The sequence below is a fragment of the Mastacembelus armatus genome, chromosome 16 (genome assembly GCF_900324485.2).
Source record: "Mastacembelus armatus chromosome 16, fMasArm1.2, whole genome shotgun sequence".
Lineage (NCBI taxonomy): Eukaryota > Metazoa > Chordata > Actinopteri > Synbranchiformes > Mastacembelidae > Mastacembelus > Mastacembelus armatus.
Window position 1 is genome coordinate 13,343,496 of NC_046648.1, and position 25,715 is coordinate 13,369,210.

Consider the following 25,715-nt stretch of genomic DNA (forward strand, 5'->3'; position numbering starts at 1 on the left):
ATAAACAATGGCATCTTTTATAGTTGGGCCTGATCATCTTCACTTTCTCACCTTCTTAGGAAACGATTCTTTTTGTTTTTGCAGGGTTTTTGTAGGTATTCATAAATTACTGATCCAAAAGAGTTTTTTGGCAAGAGAGTTCAATCAAGTCATGGATGTATATACATTGATCACTAGTGATATCAAGGCTATCCTTAACTAGAAAAAGGAGGCATTCAAAGATAAGAGACAAAGAAAGGCTCAAACATGTCTAACATGAGCTGAACAGATTAAAGCACGCTGGTACAATTTTGAGCAGCACAGGGGTTCTACAGGGGACTGTTTTCGCTCAATTCCTGTACACACTGTACACAGGAGACTTCACGTACAATTCTGAGTGTTGCAGGTGTCAGGAATGGACAGGAAGAGGAGTACAGAGGCCTGATAAAATCCTTCAGTGACACTCTAAAACCAAGGATTTTCAAAGGTCTAAGTCCACTTTTATCTAGTCAACATCTGTGGTGGGAAGTATTAAGTGAACTGAAAAGTAAATATATTTCAGTATTTGAGAAAAAAAAAAAAGCAGTGACGCAAGTATGGCTTGTATTCAACAGATCAATTTATTAATTCTTATTAGACAATATAAGTGTGCATGCCCACACAGAAGAGCCAGGCATTATCAGAGAACATGTGCCAGCTTCACTGTCAGACCTCTGTGATCTAGTCAGTGGTAATAACTAGACTGTGGCTGCTTACAGTAATTTATAACTGTATATGGGCTGCTGGAGCTCTAACACACATTTCTACTGAGAGCCACAAGAACAAAACAAATTCATTCCCAAAAAGAGAAACCAAAAACACTATTGAAACCTAAAAAATATGTTACAATAATACAAATCAGAAATATTAGAAAACTATACACAAATTGAATGTGCTTGATGTATTTTCTGCATTACAAATATTTTCCATTTCACATAAATATAGGTTGATTTCATGATTGGTTCTCCACCAATTAATGTTACTGCTTTCAAAGTGGTATATAGAGAAAAAAAATCATGATTCAGGGATAAACAGCCAAAAATAGAAAAAGAAAATGCTACACTTTTATCTTCAACCAAAAATTGAGAAAATGAAAAAAAAGGTGTCAAAGGTGTTCAGAGGAGACACACCTCTTCAAAAAAAAGAAAAAAAGAAAAAAAAAAAGGTGTCAAAGGTGTGGAGAAGCAGTGATGGACTGGAAATGCTACAACTGCATATCAGCCAGAAAACATGCTTGCATATCACACCTTCTCTCAACCACTTAAATACTTTCTTTATGCTTTCTTACAGGTATATATAATATACAAAGTCCTCCAAGTCCGTCAACTAATCCAACCACATCAAGGAAATGATTGCAGGCAGAAAAAATAAGTTAAAGATCAAATTGCTAGTTCAGAACTACAAACTAGAAATCAGAACAGATATCTCATTTAGCTAGCAAGACCGATGTGCACACTCGTTCATGTAATATAGACATATAATACAGGAGGCAGTTGCCTTCAAAGTTGAAGGGGAAGAGACAGGAGGTCCACCACAGCTCTCAAAAGACAAATAAATAAGAGATAAAAACATGATTCTTCAGCAACTTATCCTTTTAAGTTGATAGGAAAGAAGAAAGAACCCAGAAAACGTGCGGCTGCTTCAGTACTTCACTTCAAGTACAGCAACACCAGGACATACAGTAGTACTGTATTTACATCCACTACGTGCCTTCAGACTGACAGGTCAGCCACTTAACTCCAACACCACTACTTGAATCAAGATTAGATTTAGCCATAGGACAAGGCTTTTCTTTCCCTCCTTCATTTATTTCTTTTTTCTTAAGAGGTAGTTTTACATTCAAAAATGAATATGGATGCTGATTTGGAAGCAACGGTTTCTAATTGTAACACAATTAACATCATTGAGACTGATGAAAAATAATATCACAGGAAGTCAAAGGAGCATTATATTGTGTTACTAAAGAGAAAAACTAGAGAATTGTTTCTTTAATGTTAGTTGGCTTTCCATGGCATAGACATCAATGGAATGAAAACCAGCAAGGCTGAAACCTTTATTCAGGTTGCCACAGCATTCAACAGCATTAAAGGACCAAATGTCCTCTAACTTTTCATCTCTATATACACAAATCTCTGTCTCACCAGAGCAGGTGTTGTAAAGGCATACTAGTGAAAGTGAAAGTCCATGAAAAAGCTGGTGGAGCTGGCCCAGCAGAGATGAAGTGAGATCCAAGGTGACTTTACAGGCTAGTAGACCAAGGTTTCAAGACCATGAAGAAGAAGAGGCTGTGTTAAAGCTGGAAACCCTCCATGGGTCCTTCCTGTTGCTGGAAAACAAATTGGCCTTGACTCTGGTCCACCTGGGGAGCTAGGCTGGCATCTTCTTCCTCCACACCAAAGTAGTGTTCAATCAGGTCAAAGGCCTTCTGGTAGATCTCCTGGTTCTCATGGCTCTGTAGGAATTCAATCTTGTCCAGACCTGCAGGAGTGTGCATGTACATATATATATATATATATATACACACACATACACACACACAAAATACCTGGCACACAGAATAATTGATAACTAAAAACTATGTACTTGAATGTAACACTGCAGAAACAACAATAAAATATGTAAATTCCTGTTACATTTGGTTAATAAGATGTTTGTGTGAAGAATTATGTTGTACACTGTTGTGCAATGTGTAGCAGAGGTGTACCATAGGCTTCCTCAATGAGAGCGCAGTATGGATTGATGCCTGTTCCATTCTGTTTGGCCTCCTGCTCTCCCAGTCTGAGAATGTTCTCCAAACCATTCAGGGATACCTGCACAATCTTAGAGTCCATCACTGTCAGCAGGTCACACATGGGTTTGATTGCATTCAGAGACACCAGATACCTATTCACATAAGGACAAATATTAAGTCATCTTTAATAAATAAACAAATTTCATTACTGAAATCATTAAACAAGCTTATAGCATTTTTCAAACAGTTTAAGCCTCTGTCATTCATAAAACAGAGTGGCAAAGTTTGTTAAACACACCTTATTTGTGCAGGGGTACCGCCAGAAGTGGCATTAGTAATAGCCCATGCTGCCTCTTTCCTTGTGCGAAACTCTGCCTTCTGAAGGATCTCAATCAGTACTGGGAAGATGTTGGCATCAATTACATTCTGACAAGAGAAGAAAGTTTGTCAGTCCTTCATCAGACATAAAACACTAAAATCCTGTGAGGCAGCCTTCACCTGAATCTGAGCTCGGTTTCCTGCAGTGATGTTGGACACAGTCCAGCATGCCTCCTTCTTGATGGACTCCTTAGGACTGCTCAGGAGATGGAGTAAACATGGCAATGCTGAACAGTTCAGGATTACCTGAGAGAGCAACAGATATCAAAGGGGAACATTTATATTTAATACTATATATGATTCCTTATCAAGAAATCAGTGAACAAATAAAGCGAGGAAATCTGTTTATACTGTGAGTAACAGATGTTACCTGAGTCTGAATGTCATCTCCCGTTACAATGTTGCCCACTGCACGTAGAGCTGGAGAAACAACCTTATAGTCACTGTGCCTAAAACAGCCACACAGCAACCAGCTTTGAGATCACAGCTAAAACAAGTGATGATGAAAATTTTGTGCTATAATTAAATTTTGGAATGTGACAGTTTTCACACTGAAAACAGAAAATTTTAAATAAAAATCTTGAGTTTGTCCAATAATGAGCATTTTCATTATCTGTAGTACCACTGTCCCGGAGAAACGTTGTTTCATTTCACTGTGTACTGCAACAGCTATATATGTTTGAAATGACAATAAAAACTTCTTGACTTGACTTGTACTCTACTCTAAAAAAAGAAGAAAAAACAACTGACCCCTACAACCCAGACTTGTGCAAATCAGTGTAAGTCATGGACAGTAACACAAGCCTCCTACAGCAACAACCATGTGGAAAACCATTGACAAAAACTCTTTGTTGATTCTGACCCAAAGTAAACACAGAAAGTACCCTCAATATTCGTCGGCACATGCAAGCTTCGACGTTGTTGGCCTGGACCAAAATGAAGGTACCCTTAATATTTTGTTGCACAACCTTTTGGGGAAATTGCTGCAATCAAGCTATTTCTGTAACTCTGAATGACACTTTTGCACCTGGTAATTTGGCCCACTCCTCACAAGCAAACTGCTCCAGCTGTCTCAGATTTGAAGGATGCTTTCTCCAGACTGCATGTTTGTAATCATAGAGCTGATGTGACTTGCCAAAAAGCTCCAACATTGTTTCATCAGTCCAAAGGACAGAAAATCAAGCTGCTTGGAGATGGTTTTAAAACCTTTACCTTTAACATGCTTGTCTATAATTTTCTTTCTAATCTCCTGAGACAACTCTCTCCTTAGCTTTCTGTGGTCCATGTTCAGCGTGGTACACACCATGATACCACACAGCACAGTGACTACTTTTCACCCTTTAAATAGGCTGACTGACTAGTTACAAGTTTGAAGACACCTGTGATGCTATTTACAGGACACACTTTTGTTTAACATGTCTCTATAGTGAAATTATTTTTAATCTTTTCAGGGGTGCCATCATTTTTGTCCAAGCCAGTTTCATTGGTTTGTTTTTTTTAAAATGCTTCAGTTGAACCACCATTCAAAAGCAATGTCTGATTTCATCCAAAAGTGTACTGCACTCAAGATTTTATTGTAAAAGGACACCTGGTCATTCATTATCACATACTTGTCAGTTTAACAGTGCAGCTCTGTTCTTCCTCAAGTCAAGCAGGAAATGCCTACTCTCCTATAATGTGAACTTGTCAGTTTCTTACATGAGCAGCTCCACCAGTCTGCGGCAGACCCCAGAGTCAATGACTGTCTGAATCTTTTCGTTGGGGCCATCAGAGAGGTAAGACAGAGCCCAGCAAGCATCAGCCAGCACATCTGGATCACTGCTGAAAAGAAGCCTGGACAACACGCTGAGACAAGGAGACACCTGATACACACCAGAGAGAAGGACGACGAAGACACAGGGACAGTTTAATACCACAGCTGGCTTTAAAAAAAAAACAAACAAACAAACAAAAAAAACACTATTATTGAATCTACAGGCAAAAATATGTCTAATAGGCTAGAGTATTCCAGTTTATTTGGAACAAGCAGACTCACCTTGACAAAATCCGGCGGTGGATTCTTCCCTCGACACAGGTTAGAAAGAGCCCATACTGCATTTCTGGTTGTTGTAAGACGGTTGGATTTAGTCAGTAGCCTGGAAATGACAAGACGATAGTGATGTTACACCCTTGCTGTGAGGCTTCTGTTGTTCTTGATTTTCATGTGACTAGTGACAAGACTTCACTTTGCCAGAAGGTTTGATTTGCAGATTTAAGTAAAGGCCCATTCACATGGATGTTTTTTTCTGCTCCTAGCAGCATACTGTGTGTACTTTGTAGCATAAGACAAGATGAACCTTATTTAACCCTTGTGCACTGTTCAAATTCACTACCCTTTTGTTATGTTCGGGATGAAAATATCCAAATAAACTGCTGTAAAAATATATCAGATAAATATTTTTTTCAGCTATTTTTGCATAAATCTGTTAATCAGCTTCAGTTCTGATCAACTACTAAATATTTTTTTTAATATTCCAGGATTTTAACCCTTTATATGCCAATTTCATAAGTGATGTCACCTATGGGGGACACACACACACACACACAAAATGACTTATTTTCAATATGAAATGATTATAGACTGGATATTTTTTTACCCCCTCTCACAGTCTTGGATATATCAAAGATTAGTAACAACACTGATTTTGATGCATTGTTAGTTTTTGTTTTTGACCGACTGACTACCATTACAATGACATTTTTTGACTGCACAGCCATGACACTATATAATCATGCATTCTTGATGTTTGGTGGTTTCCCATGTTGGGAAGAGGTAAAATTTGTGATTTTTACTGTTGACAACCAAGTGGTCCCATAAACCCTTTACACAGGCCTGTTCATAGAAATCTTAGTTTCTCAGAACTGAAATGATTAACAGATTTATGCAAAAAAAAGTAGAAAAAAATATTTATCTGATATATTTTTACAGCAGGTTATTTTAGTGGATGTTTTCATTCCAAACATAACGAAAGGGTAGTGAATTTGCCCACAGTGTATTATTGACCTATGGAAAATTTCTAAATCCTATTTCTAAACTTTATGTTAAATTAAGGTTTGTCACCAAAAATCATTCCATTTGGTGAAATACAGTGAAAGTTATGGCCAAATTAAGAGTGAAAAATGACCCTTGGTAGATGAAAACATCCCAAAGAGTACATAAAAGTTAAGGCCCACAATAGGGACTTTTTTTTTGTTTTGTTTTTGGGGTCACTGAGAAAAGAAGGATTTCCCCTATTTAGAGAATTTTGGACTGATTTCTCCAACTAAGGCAAATCATTTCCTAAATGATGAGATGAGCTTTATTAATTACTGAATGGAAATTAAGGATTTTAAACTGTAAAAACTCCTATTTATGAACAAAAATCTATAAGAATACCTGTCATGAGTAATACAAGCACTGTCATATGCAAATTAAGCATTTTTACTATCCACTTGACTATGTATATCTATTAAAACTTAAGTAAAGGTTATAATAACATTATCAACTGATGTTACATGTCCATAATAATGGTGCCGCGCAGGATGGAACCCTCTGATTTATCTTTCTGGTACACAAAATATGTCCACTAGATGTCAGTACTTAATTCTATAATTGCCCTTTAAACTAGGATTCGCAAAATGACTCTTTAAGGCTGGGAAGTCTCCATAGCTAGATGAGTTCAGCAGGCCATTAATACAACATAAACATAAACAAGTTATTGTTATTTTCATTCTTCCCAGAGGTGAAGGATACTTACTGCTGTAGAGATGGCAGAATGCCACTGTTAAGCACATAGTCTCTGCACTCAGCATTATCTCCTGCTATGTTTCCCAAAGCCCACACCGCCTGAAACACAACACACAATCAACAAACTTCGCATACATTAGACAACATACCCCTTTTCGAGTAACACAAACTAAGTACTACATCAGAGCTGATGCTAGACCCAGTGTGGAGCTGGTTCAACTTGCAAACCTTTCAAGAATCATTTTGCTTTCCCATGGGCTAGAGAGCCATCACAGAGCCACGTAATTATGTCACTGTATATATTCCAGTCAAACAAGCTTTACTGCATCTGTGTCTTCTACACTGAAATATTGGCACAGCAATTATGTTAGAATAAATTCAATTCAATTTATTTGTATAGCCTGAAATCACAATAAATTTAACTTGCTTTACAAAAACCCAACAAATCCCTATCGGCAAGCACTTGTCGACTGTGATGTGGAAAACCGCCCCAGTTTGGATGGCCATCTGCCTCGGCCTGGTTGGGGTGAGTGGATAGAGGAGAGAGTAAATGACAGCTATAAGAAACAACATACAATAACAACAGCTATAAATAGTGCTCCATTGCGCCAGCATGATACCGGCAGTCAATCAGACTGTCAGTTTGACTCAGAAGTGAACGCAGGATGTAAGTGGACGGGCTAATGTTAAAATTAGTTACCCATTAAAAGAAACTCTGCTTTGCATATTGCAGGTCAGACAGTAAAACAAAAGACAAGCAATATTATAATAGACAACTTCAGCAAACCAGGTAATGACAAAACTTAATCACAACAAAATAGTGTCATAGCAACATACTTTGATTTACCTATATTTTCCATCTCTGCTATCTCTGCCCCCTCTTTTCCCTCTCTTTTCTTACTGATGTTACGTGCCCGCCTGGACAGAACTTAACTTAACGTAAAAGGGAAGGGGAAATAGAAAGGAGAAGGCGAAAACAGCTTACGTAAGGTTTGGTGTTTATTTTAACAAGTGAAAAAAACGACAATAAAGGGACTAGTGACTATTTACAAACAATCAAACAACAAAACTAACATGACAATACGTAAGACCAGATACGTAAGACAAAACGGGAACAAAAACAAACCAATACTCAACAGTTAAAGTCAGTCCACAAGTAATTAGAAACTACTACTACAAATTGTACACAGTTGCATACACGAGTACACTGAACGGATCGGCAACCAGTTCAGTGTGCTTGTGTGCAAGTGTGCTTGTGATAACCCTGTCTTGAGCTCCTGACATAAGTGGTTCTTACTTCTAGACCAGCAGTGAGTATATGCTTAGTTAGAAACAGTTTTCCTTGACCAGAGCCACTTCTTTGCGTGCCAAAACACAAAGAACTGGTTCAAAATTAGGTACTGGCTCTGAACCAGCCCTAGAAATGCCTTGGTGGAAAATGGCAAACATAGTCACAGTGCTGAAGTGTTCTGTTTTTGTTTACAGTAAACCCCCGAAATTCGTGGGGGTTACGTTCCTAAAGCACCCGTAAATTGCGAAAATGGATGTGGTCCAAAAAAATGCCTATTTTTATAGTTTAAACCCTAAATGTGCTCCCAAATATGCTCCCAAAACACTTTAGTTTCATTTCAAATTCAGCTTAATACATTATTAGTACATAAATTAGTGACCTAAATTTAAAAAAGCCACAAAAAATTACTGAGGATATATGCGGTTTCCATGAACAGTTATTAGCTAGGTTCTAAGCAAAGATCCGCAAACTCTGAAACACGACACTCTATCACAGCCTCCAGTGAATCCAGCATCATTCCCGTCACTGAATCAGCTTTTTGCACCAGTTTGTCTAGCTGCCTTGCATCTTTGTCCTTTATGTTGCCTCCCCAATAGACTGCAGAAAAAAACAGCACACTTGCTACAAGTTACCATAGTAAAACAAGCGCAGGATCTTCTTGCAGATGTCTAAGTACCTAAGCCGCTTTAGGCAGAAAAGTCATTGCTACCATTTTTTTTTTTTTTTTTTTTTAATATTGTATGTCTGTGCTCAGTGACCAATCCAACTTATTGCCCAGATGAATGCCTAGATATTTGTAGGCTAGCACCACTTCAATATCCACACCACAGATGTTGATAAGGAGGGGACTTAGACCTTTGAAAATCCACCACCATTTCCTTTGTTTTAGATGTTTTTAGTAGGAGACAGTTTTTTTTTACTCCAGTAACAAAGATTTTATTAGGCCTCTGCACTCCTCTTCCTGTCCATTCCTGACACCTGCACAATCGCAGTACCATCAGAATACTGCTGAATGTGGCAACAAGACTCAGAATTGCATGTGAAGTCTGCTGTGAAGCCAAAACAGTCCCCTGTGGAGCTCCTGTGCTGCTCAAAACCGTACCAGCCTGACAACTATAGCCTTTCTGTCTTAGGGGGTGGCTGTGGCTCAGGGGGTAGAGCAGGTCGACCACGAACCAGATTCAATCCTTGTCCAGTGTCCAAGTTGCCCCCGGTGGCTCCACCAGTGTATGAATGTGTGAATGTTTGCGTGGGTAAAGGGACAAATAGTGTAAAAGCGCTTTGAGTACACTTGAGTGTAGAAAAGTGCTATACAAGTATAAGACCATTTAATCTGTGATCCAGGAAACAAAGGAGGGATTCACCCCCATTCCTTTGAGCTTGTCTGTGAGGATGATTGGTTGGATGCTATTGAATGCACTAGAAAAATCAAAGGGGGGGGGGGGGGGGTAGCTCCAGTGGCAGAGATGCACACAGGTGGAGGACATAGAGGAGAAGGAGACAGTGAGGAAGAGGGTTATAAAGCTGGACAGGCTGGGGTTTTTGTGGCAGTGTCAAACCTGATGAAGATGATGTTGAGTTCATTGGCTCTGTCCACATCACCAACTGGTGTCTGGATGTTTTTTGTAGGTATGTAGGTATGCAGTGGTAGCAGTTAAAAGCGGCACACTCTGCCACATTAAGGTTCCACTTTTATGGCTGTTGGTCATTTGTACCATGACATGGCATGTGTTACATTGCAATGTCTGTAGTTGGTGCTCAGTTTGCATTCTTAGAAACTGAAGTAAAGAAACAACCTGTCCAATGTTTGTTGTATCTATCTTGATATTGTCTGCAGATCTCGTGTTATCTCAATATTTTGGAAATTTTACTTGACTTCATGAAGACAATCAGCCAGCCTTCTTCTATATAAGATTTCTGTTCAACTAAACTGGAAACACAGATATGTCTTGTAAGGAAAAGGGAAAATATTTGATATATATACTATGATATAACTTGCTTTTTGAATAAATGACGTTTTCCTACAGTAACACCAACGATCTGATATTCGCCTCTGCCAAAAGTTTCATAACGCTGTGCTTTCTTACAGAAGGCCAGAGTTTTGCCATTTGAAGCTGCACTCTGAAACAGGAGTTGCTTTTAACTTTCACTATGAGACTCTGCACATAATAAAACTAACTAGATAAATTTAAGCTATAGTCAGAAGACGAGAAGAGGATCAAATATTTTGGCAGTTTGTGCATGTATATACAGCAAAATCACCAGGCAATGATAAAATGTATTAAAGTCTATATCTGAACAGTGACAAATATTTTATACATATATATAAATACAATATTTGTACACTTTTATGTACACACACACACACTTCACAGTAGGAGTGGGAATGTTTACAAATTATCTTAAATGAGAACATAAACATATTTTTAAGCATCTAGAGCAGGGGTGTCAAATTCATTTTAGGTCAGGGGCCATATGGAGGAAAATCTATTCCCAAGTGGGCCGGACCGGACCGACAAGGCAGCTAGCTCCGGGCCAGCTGACAGGTATAGGCCTACTTGCTCAGCCCCGGTATAAACAGTTTGCCTGCTTAAGATAATTGCTGTTGCGACACCCAGTGGACACATTTAGAACAGCAGTTTCTTTCATTGAAAAATTGCAGTTAATTTAAACTTTCAAATCCGTAAATTTGACACCCCTGATCTAGAGAGAGAGAGAGAGACAGAGAGAGAGAGACAGAGACATAGGCAGGACAGTCCTGCTTCAACAATGCAACACAGAGCACCACAGGAATTCATTCCTGCTGGTGGCCATTAAACTGTTTGACTCCTCCCTCCGACAGACAATCTGTCTGTTATTGAGGCTGTACACAACTTCAACCTGCTCAATCAACCTGCCACATTCATCTATTCATAATTTCAATCCATCTAGTTTGTTCAGTCTTAGCTGTGTACTTTATCTGCCGATCTTGACTTTGCCCATCCATGTTTGCAGAAGCATGAGGGGGACTTACAATGGAGGAGGTATTGCAGCTGAGTTTGCAACCAATGAGAATGCCTGGGAGAAATCGGGCCTGAACAGCGATAATTTCACTGGTCTAAACAGAAGTCTTTTCCTATTGATGCAGGAGTTTTGACAGGGTTGTACCGTGTGTGAGCAGAGCTTCGAGTGAGCGGAAGAAATCCATGTGAGCAATGAGATCTGTGTGTGAGCACAAACTTTTGAGCGTGAGCAGAAAGAATCAGTGTATGAGTGCAAAGTTTTGAGCGCAAGTTTTGAGCGGAAAATTACGCTCCCAAACTACCAGCTGATGCTCATGAATTTGGAAAGGATAACACCACGATATTTTATTAACTTATGGTGTTGGCTTCATGTTTAACAGAGTTTTCACTAGATACATGAAACCTGGTGTAACAGATTATAATTACTTATCTGCCACTGTACAGGTATATTTGCACATCCACAAACAGGCAAATAGGTTTGGTAACACCTGGTGACAGAAAGGAAAACTGAATGCTGGATGCTTTTTAGCCCAGTGCAGGATACAGGGTCCATGCTTGCAGTAAGACCAGGTTGTGATCTGACCTGCCAAGTGGTGGTAAGGCAGTAGAAGTATAGGCCTCCTTGACATTTGCATATAGTAGATGAAGTGTTTTACCTTCTCTGGTAGGACAGTTGACTAACTGGGAAAATGCAGTCAGGTGTGAGGTGAAAGTCACATTGTTAAAATCTCCTGATATGATAATGAGGCCTCAGAATGTCGTGTTTGTATCCTGGCAGTCTCATGGATGACTTCACATGGAACATTAGCATTTACTCTTGGCTAAATTTAAAAAATAAAAAATAAAAAATGACTGAACTCCCTGGGAACATAAAAAAGGCTGAGACCAACTCCCACAAGCCCAGTGTCCTGACAACATACAGTGGTGTGAAAAAGTGTTGGCCCCCCCTGTTAAAACATAACTAAACTGTGGTTTATCACACCTGAGTTCAATTCCTCTAGCCACACCCAGGCCTGATTACTGCCACACTTGTCCGCAATCAAGAAATCACTTAAAAAGGACCTGCTTGACAAAGTGAAGTAGACCAAAAGATCCTCAAAAGCTAGACATCATGCCGAGATCCAAAGAAACTCAAAAACAAATGAGAAAGAAAGTAATTGAGATCTATCAGTCTGGAAAAGGTTATAAAGCCATTTCTAAAGCTTTGGGACTGTAGCAAACCACAGTGAGAGCCATTACCTACAAATGGCGAAAACATGGAACATGGAACTCCTTCCCAGGAGTGGCCGGCTGACCAAAATTACCCCAAGAATGCAGCGACGACTCATCCAAGAGGTCACAAACAACCCCACAGCAACATCCAAAGAACTGCAGGCCTCACTTGCCTCAGTTAAGGTCACTGTTCATGACTCCACCATAAGAAAAAATTGCTAAATTAATGTCGGACTCCGTAGTTTTCTCTGGACCCCTCCCCAATCTGACCAGCGATGACATGTTTAGCCGCATGTCGTCGTTCCGTCGCTGGCTGTCTAGGTGGTGTCCAGCAAACGATGTGGGCTTCATAGACAATTGGGCCACTTTCTGGGGAAAACCCGGTCTGATAGCGAGAGATGGCATCCATCCCACTTTGAATGGTGCAGCTCTCATCTCTAGGAATTTGGCCGAGTTTCTTAGCCGACCTAAAGCCTGACAATCCAGGGTGGGGACCGGGATGCAGAGACTCAGTCTAAAACGCTTCTCTGCAGTTTCCTTAGAGCCGCCGCCCCCTTCAAACCACATAGAGACTGTGTCTGCCCCTCGAACATATAAATCAAACAAATCAGAAGTTAACAGAAGAGGAGTTATTCATAAAAACTTAATAAAAATTAAGACCACTCCTCTTATTGAACAGAAAAACAGAACTGTCAAATGTGGATTATTAAATATTAGGTCCCTTTCTTCTAAATCTCTGTTAGTAAATGATTTGATAACTGATCACCAAATTGACCTACTTTATCTTACTGAAACCTGGTTACAGCAGGATGAATATGTCAGTCTGAATGAATCAACCCCCCTCAGTCATAAAAATTATCATGTTCCTCGAAGCACAGGTCGAGGTGGAGGAGTAGCTGCAATCGTCCAGTCAAACTTATTATTAAACTTTCATCCTCAGAACAGTTATAACTCATTTGAGAGCCTCACTCTTAGTCTCTCACATACAAACTGGAAAACACAAAAACCAGTTCTACTTGTCATTTTGTACCGTCCACCTGTTCCTTACTCAGAGTTTTTAACTGAATTCCCTGACTTCCTGTCTGATTTAGTGCTTAGATCAGATAAAGTCATTATAGTGGGAGATTTTAACATTCATGTAGATGTTGAAAATAACAGCCTCAGCATTGCATTTAATTCTATATTAGATTCAATTGGTTTCATTCAAAACGTTAATAAACCCACCCACTGTTTTAATCACACCCTTGATCTTGTTCTGACCTATGGCATCGAAATTGAACATCTAATAATTTTCCCCCCAAATCCTGTTTTGTCAGATCATTCTTTAATAACTTTCGAATTTAAAATGATGGATCATGCAGCGTCTGGAAGAAAATTCCACTACAGCAGATGTTTATCCGACAACGCTGTTAATAAATTTAAGAAAATGATTCCATCTTTATTTGCATCTATGCCAAGTATAAACATAATGGAGGGCAGCTGCCTTAATCCTACTCCCTACCAAATTGATCATGTTGTTGACAGCGCTGTAACCTCACTGCGTGAAACGCTTGATTCTGTAGCCCCTCTGAAAAAGAAGTTAGTGATTCAGAGAAGACTAGCCCCATGGTATAATTTACATGTTCGTACCTTAAAGCAGGCATCACGAAGGCTGGAAAGGAAGTGGCGTTCCACAAACTTAGAGGAAATTTTTCTAGCCTGGAAAAACAGTCTATTAACATATAAAAAAGCTCTCCGTAAAGCCAGAACTGCATACTATTCATCACTAATAGAGGAAAATAAGAACAATCCCAGGTTTCTTTTCAGCACTGTAGCCAGGCTGACAAAAAGTCACAGCTCCGTTGAGCCCAGTGTTCCCTTAGCTCTCAGCAGTGATGAATTTATGAGTTTCTTTACAAATAAAATCACAACTATTAGAGATAAAATTCAGCAGATGCTTCCTATACCTGCAATAAATGAATCTTTTACTACAGTAGCTCTTGAATCATCTGTAGGACCTCAGTTATGTTTAGACTGCTTCTCTCCTATAGATCTCTCTGAATTTACATCAGTAGTTGCTTCATCGAAATCATCAACGTGTCTCTTGGACCCCATCCCGACTAGACTGCTTAAAGGCACCCTGCCATTAATGAACTCATCTTTATTGGACTTGGTAAATTTATCTCTAGTATCAGGCTACGTACCACAGGCCTTTAAGACTGCAGTAATCAAACCTTTACTCAAAAAGCCTAGTCTTGATCCAGGTGTCTTGGCTAATTACAGACCAATATCCAACCTGCCATTTATTTCTAAAATCCTAGAAAAAGCTGTTGCTAAGCAGCTATCAGACCACTTACACAGGAATGAACTATTTGAAGATTTCCAATCAGGATTTAGAGCACATCATAGTACAGAAACAGCACTGTTGAAAGTTACCAACGATCTTCTCTTAGCCTCAGATAATGGACTTGTTTCGATACTTGTCCTCCTAGACCTTAGTGCAGCATTCGACACCATTGACCACAACATCTTATTACAGAGACTGGAGCATGTGATTGGTATCAGAGGAAAAGCGTTAAAGTGGTTCCAATCCTATTTATCGGACAGATTCCAGTTTGTTCATGTCCATGATGAACCTTCCACACGAACAAAAGTTAGTTATGGAGTTCCACAAGGTTCTGTGCTAGGACCGATTCTGTTCACCCTGTACATGCTTCCTTTAGGATATGTCATTAGGAAGCACTCTATTAATTACCACTGCTATGCGGATGACACTCAGTTATATCTATCTATTAAACCTGTTAACACAAACCAGTTAACCAGACTTCAAGCCTGTCTAACTGACATAAAGGCTTGGATGACCAGTAACTTTTTACTTTTAAACTCGGAGAAAACAGAAGTCATTATATTTGGGCCTAAAAATCTCAGAAATAACTTTTCTAAAATTATAGCTACTCTAGATGGCATAGCCCTGGCCTCCAGCACTACTGTAAAAAACCTTGGAGTTATTTTTGACCAGGACATGTCCTTTAACTCACACATAAAACAAATTTCTAGAACTGCATTCTTTCACCTGCGCAACATTTCCAAAATTAGGAACATCCTGTCTCAAAATGATGCAGAAAAACTAGTCCATGCGTTTGTTTCCTCAAGGCTAGATTACTGTAACTCATTACTATCTGGATGTCCTAATATCTTAATAAAAAGCCTCCAATTAATCCAGAATGCCGCAGCCAGAGTCCTGACAGGAACTAGCAAGAGAGATCATATTTCTCCTATATTGGCTTCTCTTCATTGGCTCCCTGTAAAATATAGAATAGAATTTAAAATCCTTCTTCTCACATACAAATCCCTTCATAATCAAGCTCCTTCATACCTTAAAGACCTCATAGTACCATATTATCCCAATAGACCACTTCGCTCTCAGAGTGCAGGCCTACTTGTGGTTCCCAGAGTTCTCAAAAGCAGAATGGGAGGCAGAGCCTTTAGCTATCAAGCTCCTCTCCTGTGGAACCAGCTCTCAGCCTGGGTTCAGGAGGCAGACACTCTCTGTACTTTTAAGGCTAGACTTAAAACCTTCCTCTTTGACAAAGCATATAGTTAGGGCTGGCTTCAGGCAACCCTGAACCATCCCTTAGTTAGTTATGCTGCTATAGGCCTAGACTGCCCGAGGACCATTGGTGCACTGAGCTCCCCTACCCTACCCCCCCCCCCCACCTCATGTATATTCCACCATTGAATGTTACTAACCTTGTGCTCTCTCTCTCCCCTAGTTTGTGCTCTCTCCCTCCCTCTCTCTCTCTCTCTCTCTCTCTGTACCTTCTGCAGGTGTCCCTGGTCCTGGAGCTGTTTATCGCTGATGTGCAGTTACTGGCCCCACCAACTTGCAGTGTCTATTTGTTGTTTATTGTTGCTGTTCTTTTCTCTCTGCTCTATCCACTCACCCCAACCGGTCGAGGCAGATGGCCGCCCAAACTGAGCCCGGTTCTGCTGGAGGTTTTTTTCTTCCGTTAAAGGGAGTTTTTTCCTCTCCACTGTCGCCAAGTGCTTGCTCATAAGGGAATTGTTGGGTTTTTAGTTTTAGTTTTTGTAAAGTGCCTTGAGATGATTTGTATTGTGATTTGGCGCTATACAAATAAAATTGAATTGAATTGAATTGAATTGAATTGAAGAAAGAGACTGGGCGAAAATGGTCTGCATGGCAGAGTTCCAAGACGAAAACTGCTGCTGAGCAAAAAGAACATAAAGGCTCGTCTCAGTTTTGCCAGAAAACATCTTGATGATCCCCAAGACTGGGAAAATACTCTGTGGACTGAAGACAAAAGTTGAACTTTTTGAAAGGCGTGTGTCCCATTACATCTGGCGTAAAAGTAACACCACATTTCAGAAAAAGAACATCATGCCAACAGTAAAATATAGTGGTGGTAGTGTGATGGTCTGGGGCTGTTTTGGTGCTTCAGGACCTGGAAGACTTGCTGTGATAAATAGAACTATGAATTCTGCTGTCTACCAAAAAATTCTGAAGGAGAATGTCCGGCCATCTGTTCGTGACGTCAAGCTGAAGCGAACATGGGTTCTGCAGCAGGACAATGATCCAAAACACACCAGCAAGTCCACCTCTGAATGGCTGAAGAAAAACAAAATGAAGAAATTGGAGTCTGACCTGAAGTCCTGACCTGAATCCGATTGAGATGCTGTGGTTCATGCTTGAAAACCCTCCAATGTGGCTGAATTACAACAATTCTTTTCTAAGTGAAAGTGACTTAACTGGCCAAGTATGGTGACCCATACTCGGAATTTGTGCTCTGCATTTAACCCAATCCCAAGTGCACACACACAGCAAGTGAACACACGCACACACCCAGGGCAGTGGGCAGCCAGTGCTGCGCCGCCCGGGGAGCAGTTGGGGGTTGGGGGGCCTTGCTCAAGGGTCTCACCTCAGTCATGATATTGAAGGTGGACAAGGCGCTGGCTGTCCGCTTCGTGCCACCAACAATTTCCTGCCGGACCTGAGACTCGAACCTGCAATTTTCAGGTTACAACTCCAACTCCCTATCCATTAGCCAAAATTCCTCCACAGTGCTGTAACAGACTCATTGCAAGTTATCGCAAACGCTTGATTGCAGTTGTTGCTGCTAAGGGTGGCCCAACCAGTTACTAGGTTTAGGGCGCAAACACTTTTTCCACACAGGGCCATGTGGTTTTGGATTTTATTTTCTTTTAATAAAAACCTTCATTTAAAAACTACATGATGTCTTTACTTGTGTTATCAAGTCAAAGAATGGATGTGCCAGAATTTTCTCCAGCTCAATACAGACAAGACTGAAGTGATTGTTTTTGGCCCCAAAAATGAAAGGTCAAAGGTCATTGTTCACCTTGACTCCATGTCATTGAAAGCTACAAATCAAGCCAGAAACCTTGGTGTAATCATTGACTCAGACCTGAATTTTAACAACCACATAATATCCATCAATAAATCTTCCTATTACCACCTGAAAAACATTGCTAGAATAAAAGGTTTTCTGCCTAAACAAGACGCAGAAAAACTTGTTCATGCATTTATCTTCAGTAGGTTAGATTATTGTAATGGCTTGTTTACAGGTCTTATCAAAAAGTTAAACAGGCAGCTTCAGCTTATCCAGAATGCTGCTGCCAGAGTCCTTACAAATACCAGGAAACTGAACCATATCACACCAGTTCTCAGATCACTACACTGACTTCCCGTTAGTCAAAGGATAGATTTTAAAATCTTATTGCTAGTTTATAAAGCACTAAATGGTTGTGGACCAAAATATATTCAAGATGTATTAGTTCCCTATGAGGTTTCCAGACCCCTCAGGTCATCTGGGACAGGTCTACTGTGTGTTCCCAGAACCAGAACCAAACAAAGTAAAGCAGCATTCAGTTACTACGCTCCTCACTTGTGGAACAAAGCTTCCTGAACACCTGAGGTCTGCTCAAACTGTCAGCTCATTCAAATCAGGACTGAAAACACTGTTTTTTACTGCTGCCTTCAAATAATTGTTCATCCTTGTTTTCTTAATGTGCTTTTACATCTTATTTTAATTGACTTTATTTGATTTAAATTTATTTTATGTTAAATGTCTTTGTTTTTAGATGCTCTTTTCCATGCTTTTAATGTAATTACATGCCTTGTAAAGCACTTTGAATTGCGTAGCGTATGAATGGTGCTATTTGCCTTGTCTTGCCTTGCCTTATCTTTGACTAACATTTCTGAAACATTAAAGTGTGACAAACATGCAAAAAAATACGAAATCAGGAAGGGGGCCAACACTTTTTCACACCACTGTATCCTTTCCTTGACAGTGTTCCTTTTGTCTTGCCATTTGCCGCAGCATCTCTGTCTGCATGTATGAGGGTGAGGTTAGGCACATCCACATGAGTGTTTTGATTTAACCAGGTCTCAGAAAAACACACCATGCTACACTCAAGAAATGCTCTCTAGGTTTTAACCAGTGCCTCTGGCTCACCATTTTTGTTTAGTAGAGAATTAACATTCCCCATTATGATCGATGGTAGGAAAGGTTTGTATCTCCATCTCCTAGCCTTTAGTTTAGTACCAGCTCAGAATCCAGAGAGAGCGCTTCAGCTCAAATGGAATAGGGTGATATACTCCACATTTGCTCCACTGTAGTAAGTCATGTCTCTCTCTTCTCCACTCAGAAATATCCGTAAGTGATCAATCGAAACAGAACAGTAGTTGTCAAAAATAGTGAAAATTTCAGGAGCTACAAGACTTTGCTCCCATCTGCTCAGGTGCAAATTCTAGATCAAATTTAGAAAGACTTTGTGTTGATAAGTAAGTGCGGGACATAACTATCTGCCATCAGTTGTAGAGTTTGGCTCATATTCATAACTGTTCGTTTTTGTACGTTATGATCAGACTACATATAGTAGAAAAACTATTGTCTTGCAGTATGGGGTCAAAACTTCAAGTCTGCACATTGAAAGCATCTTTTTAAACAAAGATGTATTATAAACTAGTACTATTGCTTAATATGTCACCTGTTCCTGGACGTCCTCATACTCAGAGTTCAGCAATTCAATGAAAATGGGAACAGCTCCTGTTTCAATTACCACCTTGGTGTGCAGGAATGTACCAGAGGCAATGTTGGTCAGTGCCCAGGCTGCTTCAAACTGGAAAAACATACATAATAGAATAATAGACAGTGGAATTTACTAAATCCAACGTGAAATTAAGATAAGGTAAGATAAAATAAGACAAGCTTTATTAATCACCACAGTGATATTTCAGGTCACCACTTCATGTACTGTACACTAGACATGTTTTTAGTAACATCTATTACCCAACCATATCAAACAGATATCCATGTGATCGAACATATAGCCGATATGTCCTGCTCAACACAACTTCACAGGGCCTGTGTTGTGTTGTGCTGTGTGAAATCTCACCTGAAGTGTGCAGTTTTCACTCCTCTTCAAAAACTCCACAAAACGATTCACAACACCAGGAGTCGAAATGACCTCATCTATAGGCGGATTGGGTTCTGTACAAAAAATGTAACAATTCAGGTTTCACTGAACCTGGGTTAAAGAATAGTGTTCTAATGAACTAATGCTCAAAAACAGATTCAAAACCAGGAAGTCAACTCCTAATAGGACGCTGGCACAAACCAATACAGAAAAAGTGATTCCACTTTCTGTTGTGACTAGTAATTTATTTAAATATTAGGGTGCCCAGAACACAAACCTTTGGAGAGTAACTTCCTGAATTTCTGTGTAGCAATTAACTGCTGGTCTGGATCTTCAGAGAACATCATCTGAATCATATCTGGAGTTATGACTCCATCCTGCATGAAAATCAGCATTATATAAACGTTCAAAATTCTAATCATATTCAGATCACATTCTAGGCACAGTTACAGGAACATCTGTGAGCTAAGACAGGTCTCATATACAGTGGGTACGGAAAGTATTCAGACCCCTTTAAATTTTTCACTCTTTGTGTCATTGCAGCCATTTGCCAAAATCAAAAAAGTTCATTTTATTTCTCATTAATGTACACTCAGCACCCCATCTTGACAGAAAAAACCAGAAATGTAGAAATTTTTGCAAATTTATTAAAAAAGAAAAACTGAAATATCACATGGTCATAAGTATTCAGACCCTTTGCAGTGACACTCATATTTAACTCACATGCTGTCCATTTCTTCTGATCCTCCTTGAGATGGTTCTGCTCCTTCATTGGAGTCCAGCTGTGTTTAATTAAACTGATTGGACTTGATTAGGAAAGGCACACACCTGTCTATATAAGACCTTACAGCTCACAGTGCATGTCAGCGCAAATGAGAATCATGAGGTCGAAGGAACTGCCCAAGGAGCTCAGAGACAGAATTGTGGCAAGGCACAGATCTGGCCAAGGTTACAAAAGAATTTCTGCAGCACTCAAGGTTCCTAAGAGCACAGTGGCCTCCATAATACTCAAATGGAAAAAGTTTGGGACGACCAGAACTCTTCCTAGACCTGGCCGTCCAGCCAAACTGAGCAATCGTGGGAGAAGAGCCTTGGTGAGAGAGGTAAAGAAGAACCCAAAGATCACTGTGGCTGAGCTCCAGAGATGCAGTAGGGAGATGGGAGAAAGTTCCATAAAGTCAACTATCACTGCAGCCCTCCACCAGTCGGGGCTTTATGGCAGAGTGGCCCGACGGAAGCCTCTCCTCAGTGCAAGACACATGAAAGCCCACATAGAGTTTGCCAAAAACCACATGAAGGACTCCCAGACTATGAGAAATAAGATTCTCTGGTCTGATGAGACCAAGATTGAACTTTTTGGCATTAATTCTAAGCGGTATGTGTGGAGAAAACCAGGCACTGCTCATCACCTGCCCAATACAATCCCTACAGTGAAACATGGTGGTGGAAGCATCATGTTGTGGGGGTGTTTTTCAGCTGCAGGGACAGGACGACTGGTTGCAATTGAAGGAAAGATGAATGCAGCCAAGTACAGAGATACCCTGGAAGAAAAGCTCTTCCAGAGTGCTCAGGACCTCAGACTGGGCCGAAGGTTCACCTTTCAACAGGACAATTACCCTAAGCACACAGCTAAAATAACAAAGGAGTGGCTTCGGAACAACTCTGTGACCGTTCTTGACTGGCCCAGCCAGAGCCCTGACCTAAACCCAATTGAGCATCTCTGGAGAGACCTGAAAATGGCTGTCCACCAACGTTCACCATCCAACCTGACAGAACTGGAGAGGATCTGCAAGGAAGAATGGCAGAGGATCCCCAAATCCAGGTGTGAAAAACTTGTTGCATCATTCCCAAGAAGACTCATGGCTGTACTAGCTCAAAAGGGTGCTTCTACTCAATACTGAGCACAGGGTCTGAATACTTATGACCATGTGATATTTCAGTTTTTCTTTTTTAATAAATTTGCAAAAATTTCTACATTTCTGTTTTTTTTCTGTCAAGATGGGGCGCTGAGTGTACATTAATGAGAAATAAAATGAACTTTTTTGATTTTGGCAAATGGCTGCAATGACACAAAGAGTGAAAAATTTAAAGGGGTCTGAATACTTTCTGTACCCACTGTAAATAGCAGCCTAAACAACAGTAAAACACTTACACCTGCAACAGGTACTGTGGAGCTGATGTCTGGATCCTGGATTGGACATTCCAGCATTGACTCATCATTTGAAGGTACACATACATTTCTTCTCTTGAACAACTGTGGATATAGAGTCAAAGTCAAATTTGCATTTGTCACCATGTTTGTGCATTTATTACAGGATTTTCATTAGGTGGATCAAGGCGAAACAGTGTTTACCTGCTCCTCTCTTTTCTGTTTGCGTAACTGAACTCCCTCTTCCTCTCTCCTTCGACGCATCTCTTGAGGATTCAGTGCTTTGTTTTTATAGCTCTTCATCCTGTAGTTGTCTTTCGCTGGGCTCGCCATCACATCTGAAAAGTGAGTGTGAATAACAAGTGCATTAAATCAAGGTGCATTTTCTTACTGAATGGTGACAACTAGGACTGCATTTTGTTCCAGAAGGCAAAACTGATAATTATGTTAATTGAGATATACTGTATTTAAATATGTTAATACTATTACTATCAAATTATTATTTAATTTTTCAGGAATCAAGTCCAACATATATTAATCTCTAACAAGAAGTGGCGTTTCAAATTTACCAACTATTTACTTTTCACTTGCAGTCTTTGAGTAGATAAACATAATCATTACAACATACAATACAAACCTTTACAAATAATAATGAAACAATAACTGCAATGTATAGTAATGGTTACAATGTAGGGTAATGGTGTATTGGTTACACTCAGACATATTCAATACAAACCATTAAAATAAATCTTCATGTGGGTCTGATACAGAGTTTGTGAATCATCCATCACTCATATGAGTGAGTCCACAGGAAAAGTAATAAAAGATTACAGCTTGCCAATTACAAATCCAGTTATATACCAATGATTATCAATACATCAGATCAATACATTGTGTTTAAATGGGAGCTTTATTGCCCAAATTAATGATGGAAAAGTAATTTTATTTTAATACTAACGATGTACACTGAATGCAGAGACAATTTACTGGATATCATTTGTATGACCCGTGAACAAGACTGGGATCGATCCATGTAGATGGATCCAATAGCTCTGAGACCAATTTAAGATGACTGGGAATAAAGAATAATTCGTTAGCTTTTGATAAATCGAGAATTAAAGGATATATATTATTTTAAATTATATAAGTTACACATTATATTATTTATTTTTAAGTTGAGTTCGCCAAATGTTTGGTTCCAGAGTAGTCTGGAATTTACTACGATGATAAACAATGATAAACAATTTATAAAATTTGACAGGCAGCACAATGTGGATAGTACAGAACTTAATCGCCATCTCCAAAATATCTTCATCCTAATATATAAGGCCCACGACTAAATGTTTAGATCAAGAGGAATTGTGTTTATATAACTAACGTTGACGGTAACGATGAAAAACTGTATTGATCCTCCCAGTCCTTTACAGAGACGTCAGATTTTGTATTGACAGATACCTAGCTATAAATGCCTTACCTTAAAGTAGGCCAGGTATTCAGGAAACGTCTACCTAAGGTTACACTGGGTTAAACAACTTTATACCAACCGTGTTCCCGTACAGGAAAGTAGTTCTCTCTGAATTACTTTCCTAAGACTAGCGAGCTGTAGTGCTACATGCTCATGCTGCCTTGCCAGGCTAAATATCTGATGGATCATGAGCTGTTAAGCCAAAAACTGCATGTTCGTCCATTCAGAAGAATTTTGTCTGCTAAAATCTGATAACCTCTCCGTGCAGCATAACATCTCTGGACATTATTTGTTATCACTTACTAAACTAGCTTCACAGCTAAGTCCTCAGCTAAATGCTGCGTTGTGTCAGATACTTCGGTTGTACTCAGTTGTAGTGACAACAACATAATTTCCTATAGCACATTGTTATAACATTGCTTCTTACCAGGTGAAGTTTCAGTGTACGTGGAAATGTGTATGGCTGTTTTACAGCGTTACAATCTTATACTCTCCCTCTATTTCCACCAGCAAAATGGCGTCCTATTACACATTTCCCAACAAGCCCCTCAAATCAACGCCACCTCACGACACTTCCGCCAGCTGTCTTCTTCTTCCGTCAGCTGTTTTCTTCTTCATTAAACCATTGTATAACTCAAATAATAAAAGGACTGCTTGTTATAGGGGCTCAACAATTGCTCTAGCTTGTGGTGGTCACAAGATACGAATAACATGGAAACCTGCCTCTTTGAAGAGGCACTTACTCCAAGTAAGCCGCCAGCTCCCAAGAAAAAGACAAAACCTCGTGGTGTCATCCCCTGATGTTAATATCAACACTCAGCTTGCCAACATAACAAATCTCATCAACAACAGGTCGGACACTCTTGAGGATGAAATATCTGGTCTCAACAGAGAGGTGGCTCAGCAGGGGTAGTAGCCAAAAATGTGGTCTGTCCTGTCTGTAGCACGGACAAGGACCGACTCTTTTAATCACTTTTAAGTGGCAGTACGATGTTTAAATATGTTTGTCACCTGTATGGTAACTGTGTGGCAGCTGTGTAGCACCTGTCTTCTCTTTTAAATTTCATTTACTTTTCAAAAAATCTGATTTTGTTTGAATCCTTGTTACAATGTTAAAAATAATGTACATTGGTCTCTATGAAGAGGTGCATTCAGTGGCAGTTAGTGGTGATATAACTAGGGTGGGGAGAAAGTTGAATTTGTTTTTTAAAAAAAAGATCTCGAACTTGTCCTCATGATCGCAGTTTTTGATATGTTTTTCACTGAATGGTGGACAATTGTGAGCATTTCTATGGAATAAGATATGAGATATGATTCAGCATTCACAGTATTGTTATCCTCACTCTTTATTAGTGTGAATGCCGATTAAATATTCACAGTATTGTTATTATTATTAGTGGGAATGCTAAAGCAGCATTCACACACAATTATCCTGTGTCTTTATTATTATTAGTGGGAATGCTGATTCGCAGCATACACACAGCAGTGAACACACACACCGTGCACACACACCCGAAGCAGTCGGCAACCATTGCTGCTGCACCTGGGGAGCAGTTGGGGTTTCACACTATTGTTATCCTGTGTCTTTATTAGTGTGAATGCTGATTCAGCAAATCAATTAACATAGTATTCAGCTTTTTGATATCTTTTACGGTTTTTCTTTAATTGCAGTTTATGTTTTGTGGTTTTTTTAGGCTTTTCCTGAATGTTGTGTGTACGTGTATTGGAGAGAGTTAGAGTCACTGATGACATCACGCACTCTAGCAAGTGACAATAAAAGTCTAGTCATTAATAGGAAGATATTACATTTTTGTAAAGTATAAGGAATATTCAAATTAAAGTCCAGATTCTTGTATGAGTCTCCCGTAGAACTTTGTCCTTTCAAAATAAAAGCCTTGAAATAGCATTTTCTCAACAGAAAAGCCCTGAAACAGCAACTCAATATTAAAACGGACGTTGGTTATTGGCATACAGCTTCGGGCAACAAGTGAGGCCATTTTCCATGTCAGCCATAGTTTCTGACATGGGCAGACTTTCACAATAAAAGTCTACAGTTATTCATAGGGAGATATTACATTTTTGGAAAGTATAAGGACTATTCAAAATAAAGTCCAAATTCTTTTGTAAGGTCCCATGAGTCTCCTGCAGCTCTTTGCCCTTTCAAAATAAAAGCCTTTTATAGGATTTTCTCAAAATAAGAGAAGCTGTTAAATTTATTGAAAATATTTCTGTTCTCATTTTGATAGGACCTACGGTTTTTCCACCAGGT

The 25,715-nt window shown here is 39.5% G+C and overlaps 1 protein-coding gene across 1 annotated transcript; it reads right to left on the reverse strand.

Moving 5' to 3' along the window:
* Nucleotides 1-578: 578 nt before the first annotated feature.
* Nucleotides 579-24,024, reverse strand: kpna5 (karyopherin alpha 5 (importin alpha 6)). Its single transcript, XM_026293378.1, has 14 exons — nucleotides 23,874-24,024; nucleotides 22,186-22,319; nucleotides 21,985-22,086; nucleotides 20,110-20,209; nucleotides 19,812-19,906; nucleotides 19,404-19,535; nucleotides 6,904-6,992; nucleotides 5,163-5,262; nucleotides 4,826-4,989; nucleotides 3,498-3,576; nucleotides 3,248-3,373; nucleotides 3,048-3,175; nucleotides 2,723-2,901; nucleotides 579-2,496 (listed from the first exon to the last, which is right to left on the reverse strand). Exons 2-14 carry the CDS (start codon nucleotides 22,312-22,314, stop codon nucleotides 2,309-2,311), a joined length of 1,611 nt encoding a protein of 536 aa, XP_026149163.1. The 5' UTR covers nucleotides 22,315-22,319; nucleotides 23,874-24,024; the 3' UTR covers nucleotides 579-2,308.
* Nucleotides 24,025-25,715: the final 1,691 nt, after the last annotated feature.